General features: G+C 39.0%; 1 protein-coding gene across 3 annotated transcripts in view; it reads right to left on the reverse strand.

Moving 5' to 3' along the window:
• Positions 1-6995, reverse strand: part of CCNA1 (cyclin A1) — a 43409-nt gene that overhangs the window by 2392 nt on the left and 34022 nt on the right. For all 3 annotated transcript variants that reach the window (XM_069064667.1, XM_069064665.1, XM_069064666.1), the window contains 5 exons: positions 6288-6540; positions 5978-6102; positions 5001-5224; positions 3271-3475; positions 1429-1542 (listed from right to left, as the gene is read on the reverse strand). In XM_069064667.1, the coding sequence (XP_068920768.1) occupies positions 1429-1542; positions 3271-3475; positions 5001-5224; positions 5978-6102; positions 6288-6540 (921 nt within the window). The remainder of the gene's footprint in view (positions 1-1428; positions 1543-3270; positions 3476-5000; positions 5225-5977; positions 6103-6287; positions 6541-6995) is intronic.

The following is a 6995-nucleotide window of genomic DNA, read 5'->3' on the forward strand; positions in this document are numbered from 1 at the left end:
TACGGTACCCTCTGTATGCACCGTTCCCCCCCCCCCCATGAAATGCATGCCGCGCTCCGAGCTGCATCCAATCAGAGCTGCAGCAGTGAGAGCGTCATCCTGTTCTTCCCCAGTGATTTGCTTGCTGGCGCCATTGAGAGCAGTGCCGCAGAGGAGAGCTGAGGCAGGACAACATAAAAACCCGGTATGTAAGCGGGAGTGAGGGGGCATGATGGAGGATAAAAAGGGCATGATGGAGTGAAAAGAAGGACTGATGGTCATAATTTTATTATTCTGTCTGTTTTGACCCCCAGACATGAGTACAAAAAGGAAGAGCTACATTTTTTTTGTTCACATTTACCTGTTTATTAAAATTGCTGTCAATGTTCATTAAAATAAGCCCTCCCCTGAAAATAAGCCCTCTGGTGTTTTTCTGTCAAAAAAATTAATAAGACAGTGTCTTATTATCAGGGAAACACGGTAGGATTAAGTGACTTGCCCAAAGTCACATGACTTGTGTCAAATGGTTGAGGCCGGATTTGAACTCAGGTTCTCCTGACTCCAGGGTCAGTGCTCTATTCACCTAGCCACCCTGTCAACAACCCAAGGTATTAAAAAACTCACAGAAATTTTTACTGAGCCTGTGTGTTCATGGGGAATGGGAAACGTACTCTTTGGAGAAAGGATAAAGTAAATTTTGCAAGCTATAGACTGGCTTGGCATTGATCACTGTTCCAAAACAGATTACTACAAGAGGCATGCAAATACTCAGAATAGTAAAAATTTAATAAATGCTTTATCCATCTATGGGTCAGGCACTCAAGAATGGGAAGAAGCAATTGCTACAAACCAGAATAGATAGATACAGTGAAAGAAAAAGCATTCCAAATTAACTTGATTTCTTCTCTTCCCTTCTTGCCCTCTCCCTACCCCATCTTTATTTTGGCCATGATTGCTATGCTAGAGCACTCAGATGAAGACACACCAGACCTAGAGAGTGTAAGGTCCCTAACATACATACATATACACACATATAGAGAGACACAAACATATATACAGATATGTATATATGTGTGAATACTGATGTGTGCACATATGTATAGCCTATGTACATGAGCATACATGTACACACATGTGTGTGTATACACGAAGACTCAGAGTTAAAGTGTCTCAAGGCAGGGGTTATTAACTTGGGGTCCTCAGACTAGCCTCCCCCCCTCCCAGGGCTTCATGGCTAGATTTCAGGGGTGGTGCGGGTCTGTGAACTTGGATGGGAAAAAATTGCATTTTTATTTTTAAAAAATCAGTTCTCTTTGCAATGCTATGTTATTTTGGTTTAGACATTTAAACACGTTATTCTGAAGGGGATCCATAGACTTTCTCAGTGCCAAAGAGGTTTAAGACACAATAAAGATTAAGAACCCCTGATCTAGAAATGTTATTTCTTACCCAGAAGTGCCGATTCACAGTATAGTTTGCCAGACAATAAGCAGCTGCAGCAATAAGTGAAGGAACATATTTCAAGAATGGATCAGCTTCAAGGAGGCTTAGTTCTGCAACATACTAAACACAAATTCCCACCAAAACTGTTAAATTTTACTTTCATTGTGACATTCACATTATTGGTATTAGGTTTTTAGTGTAACCATCAGTGGCCTGTGCCTTCAAGCTAGGCTGCCCCAAGATGTACTACTTCATGGGGATACTCAGCTCTGGGCTTGCTCACCTCAAAATCCCCTATGGCTCCCACCAACCTAATAATGGTTAAACTGATGGCCAGATGAGAGGCTATGTGGGTCAGTACGAAGTCAAAATAGGTTACCACACTGATAAAGACACTGATATGGAAAACAACATTGACAAAATCAAGCTATTATAGACTACTTCAATCTAGCAGCAGTAGCTTCGGGGAAGAAAAAAGGTACCAGGTATAGCTATAAATTTATAGATAGTAAGTAATAAAACTCCCTAACCTACAGGCAGAAAACAAACTTAATTGTAATATAACTATTGTTCGTTTAAGATGCTGGGGCAGTTATAGACAGCAAACAGCTTGTAAACTTGAGATCTTTGCCATCTAAATCCTGCATGGTGTGTGAGAGTAGATACAATTCCCTCAGCTCTCCAAAGAGAATGCAAGTTCTTCGAGGCCTCAGCCTCGCTTTTTCTCTTTGTTATTACCAACACTTTGTACAGTCACTGACACATGGCAAATGCTTGATGATAAATGCTTGTCAGTATGATTCCAATGCTAGAATCAGAAACCTAGTTATTCTGATTCCGTCGACTGATTCTAAATTGCAAAGCAGGGAAAAAGGAAGGGGGCACTAAATACAGTTATATAGTGCCTACTATGTACCAGACGCTGTGCTAAGTGCTTAAGAATTATTGTCTCATTTGATCTTCACAACAACCCTGCAACGTAGGTACGATTATTAGCCACAGTTTACGGATGAGGAAAACTGAGGCAGACAGAGGGTAAGTGATTTGCCCAGGGTCACACCTGTAGTAAAAGTCTGAGGTGAGATTTGAACTCAGCTTCCCACCTCCAGGGCTCTACCCACCCTCCATCCAGCGATGGTTCATTATTAGAAATAGACTGTAACAGGAGGAATGATATTAGCCAAATGAAATTGAACTACACAGAGCTACTTTCTCTTGTCTAATAGCAAGCCTACTTGATATTTCAGTTTAGACCCAGTAAGTGAAGCTCCTCCAAGAGCAAAGTGTCCCAGATCTTTATGCAGTTTCAAGTTATTAAAGTTTAAAAGTACATTAAGACTTTGGGGATGTCCTGTTTATTACTTCTTTCAAGTTTTGTTAGTTTATAACAACACTGAGAAACACAGTACCATCTTCTCAGGGGAAAAAAAAAATCACAACTTTTAAAAAATGTTAACCATGATGATGATGATGTTGACGTTTCGTTGTTTCAGCCACGTCCGACTCTTTGTGACCCCATTTGGCAAATGGTTTCCTATTTCCTTCTCCAATTCACTTTACATATGAAGACCTGTGAAATAGGGTTAAATGGCTTGCCCAGGGTCCCACAACTAGTGTCTGAGATCACATTTGCATTCAGGTCTTTTTGATTCCAGGCCCAGCATTCTATCCACTGTACCACCTTGCTGACCATTTAACCATGCTAGAAAAGCCATTCAGAAGGTAAATTTAAACCCATAGTCAAACCCATGAAAAGGAAATGAGAAGCTCTGAGCAAAAACTTAGATATGCCTGAAAAAAAAAAAAACGCTTATGACCTCCTTGATTTTCAGAAGTTGCTTAGCGTACCTTGGCCAGGTTCTCAGTTCTCAGACAGACTCCTTGCTTCTGTAAGTACTGAAGAAGAAACTGGTTGGTAGTGGGCACTGTCAGGTCAAAAGCCAGCACTTTCAGGAGCAGGTGCTCCATTCTTAAGAGCTGCCGTTTTGTGTAAGTGTCATCGGTTATGTAGACAAATTCATCAATTTCTGGTGGATAAATCTCCTCATATTTCCTAAAAGCAAAAAGTTTCACAAAGATAAGGAATATTTTAGAAATAAAATCTCCCCTGTTTTTACTCTCCTGCTCTACCCTTTCCAATCTCTACAAATCCTCATCATTTAGCAAGAGACTTTACCAATCAGTCTCTAAGAGGCTGTAAGTTTCTTCAGGTGGGAGCCATATTTATCTTATCACCTTCACTGTCTGGCCTGTCATCCAATTCATAGCAGGCCATTCAGCATTTGAGTTTCTTTACATCCTATCTGGCACAGGATAGAGATGAGGATATTTTCATACTAAAAATTTTGACATCGCGAAGATATGCTTGGGTAGGTCAAGTAGCCCTTTGTCCAACTCTTGGGGTTTAGTTCTCAGCCCTTGGACAAAATTTCTGGCTGACAACAGATAAAATCCCATTATGATTAATTCCCTAAAATACTCAAAAAAAAGTTGTTGTTGTTGTTGTAGAAAAATTATGATTAATTCAATTCAACCTCAATTCAACTTAACAAGTATCTGATAGGTAAAGGTATTGTCCCAAGTGCTAGGACTACAAAAACAAAAATGAAACAATCCTTGCTCTCAAGGAGCTGACATTCCCAAGGACTAGAAAGATAGGCAATTTGATGACCAAATTTTTTTTGCAGTTAAACAGTAAAAGTGTTTTGGACACAGCAGGAGAAAGAGTATAATATGCATATATTCTCTCTTATATGCATAAATCCTTCATTCCATTTGACATAGGTCTTTGTGGTGTTGCTTTGGGCAATTTTTTTTCCCAGATGTAGAATGAAAATGCAGCACATTCTTTAGTATTTTACAGTTTACAAAGCACTTTCTTCACAAAAATCCTAGCAGATAGGTAGTACAAACATATTCCCATTTTATAAATGAATAAGGAAGAGTTCAGAGATTAAGGACCTCATGGCTAAGTATAGGTCAAATTAAGGGCCAAACTGGCATTCCACTTTGGGACATGTTATAAGTCCTTTGCTCTTTATATAATGCCATGCTGCTTCTCAAATATACTTGCCTGAATATAATGTACATATATACATATATGTATGTATACATAAATGGAAGTCAACAGGTAAGACAGCAACCCTGCAAGAATCCAGCAATATCTTGCTATACTATTATAGTGTTTGTTAGAAATAAGTAATTTTGTATTGACTTTTAAGTCAGAGAAAGCCTTTGTTAAAAGTATCATGCATTATAATAAAATAATTAAGCTGTTGTTGCTATAACCCATTCACTTGGCCATCATAAAACTAAATTTAGTATTAGCAAAATTACATGTGCATTTTTTATTGTAGGCCAACAGCTGCCTCATTTAGGTAAGAAACATATTAAGTCAGTGTGCTATTAAAAAAGAAAAACTCTAAACCTAATTCCACAAAAGAGGATCTTTTCCTGCAGAAGGTGAGAACATATCTTGGATACCAACTGACTTAATTGACATATCTTCTACAAAAAGAAGATAAGGATTTTGACACTTTAGGAGTGTCACTATCACTTCAGTTAGTGAGAATACTTACGAAGCCAACAGAATGGCTGCTGTTCCTACAAGCTGTAATTTCCCTCTGAGAACAGACATGCACGAAAGAAACCTGTCCAAGAAATTGACAGCCAGGTACAGAGTTTCAGCTTGAAGTTTGTATTCTTCCCCAACCTCCACCAGCCAATCCACTAAAATGGTACGCATTCCTTCTGTGATATCAGGCTGCTTCCGCATGTAGTGGGCCTTTGGTCTGTATTTCATCTGTTTTTTGATAGAGTTTTGATATTAATTCAGGATGTGCTAGATGAGAGAAGGCATAAGACCACAACAAAGGAGCTGTGGGTTGTTTAGTTTAGAACAAAAACAAAGAACCTGAAATGGGTTAAGAAGGCAAAAGATTAAGAATCAGGCTTGTTCTTTCACTATCACATAAAAAAAAAACAACATCCTTACTGTTTTAAGTTGGAGTGTGAGAGAGGAGGTACACATGGAATGGAGTAATCTGGACCATTCCCACTCCATGATGTAACAGAATTTAAAAAGTAGTAGGAAAGAGACTGATCACATGGCTGTTTCCTACAGCATGTGTCAAGGCCTCTGATTTCATTGGTGTGGGAATTCCCTCCACCAGCAAAAAATATATAATCTATGATTTAGATATTAAGTCTCAAGAGTTGACTAAACTCAAAATTATTAAGTACTTGCCAATGTTCACACAGCTAGTAACTATTAGCCATGAGATTCAAACCTGCGTCTTCCTTCCTCCATGCCCAGGCATTATACTGTATGTGAAATGATTTACTGAAGTTTCAGGTTTCAAGTTACATAGCTCCAGGTCCAGGTGAAGAACTCCTCATCCCATCCACCATTTTCATAGATGCCATCATTCCATAATAACTAACATAACCATTGACTAATGCTAGGAAACTACTGGTGGCCATAGCCAACTACTGATAATTATTTCAACATCAAGGATCTGGGGTTGCTGAGAAAAAGAAAAGAAGTGCAACTCACTTCAGCTTCTCTAAGGTATTGATGAATTTCTTCAGCATATTCAGTCACATTTATTACATCTGTACCAATATCTAAATGATCCTCAAACTGTGGTTGCCGAGATGTATCCACCAACATAGGAGAAACTGCACAGGTTCAAAATTCAGTCAGATAAGTCATTGACAAAATGGTAGCCTCTACCAATCCTCCCCAGTTAGAAGTCACAAGACAGTCATTTCTTCTTCACACTTGATGTAACTAGATTGAGAACTTAAAAAGTCAAAAACATCATTAAAACAGGTTATCATGAACTGGAGGCAAGGCAAATTACCTGTGCTAAAATCCAACAGGAAGTGGAGGTCTGATTTCAGGGTGCTGGTGTCCACTTCATACACATCTTCGTAAGCGATCTCTTCTCTTACAGTATAGCTACAGCCACATGTCTCCCCATGGTCTGGTTCATCTACATAGATATCAAAGCCTTGTTTGGCTGGCACATGGACCATACGGTTAGAAATTAGTTTCTTTCCAGCTGGAGGGAAAACATTTTCAGATCCAGAGAAGCACCTGATGGTTGCAATTCCCTAAGACAAAACAAAAGAGTTAACCTTTTTTAAGGTAAGAAATAAACCAGTGCAAGCTACCTTGGTAGGGGACATCATAAAGATAGCACTTCTGAGTTTTGCCTTGTAAATTAAACGAGAGGAGGTAATGGTGGTTATAAAACTGCCTTGAAAACTAGATATAGTGAATAAGGAAGGATGGGGTCAGTGACAGCTATTTCTGGAAAGTTTCATTCAAGGAATGAAGTCTTCTATACTTGCTTCTTACGTAGTGCAAAAGCAAAGTGATGCCTAGGATCTGGGTGGACAGAAGTTCACACTGTTGTGTTCTCTGCTCCTAAAGCTGGGAAAATTGAGATTTAGAAATATATGATAAAAGAAAAGGAGAAAAATAAACCCACTAGGTCTCTTCCCTACTTTGTTCTACACCCTTCTCTAAGTGACTTAGCAGTAAAGTACTTCATAGAGCCATTGCC

The sequence above is a fragment of the Petaurus breviceps genome, unplaced genomic scaffold (genome assembly GCF_028583685.1).
Source record: "Petaurus breviceps papuanus isolate PSGF00001 unplaced genomic scaffold, PetGlider_PUasm1.0 90639, whole genome shotgun sequence".
NCBI lineage: Eukaryota > Metazoa > Chordata > Mammalia > Diprotodontia > Petauridae > Petaurus > Petaurus breviceps.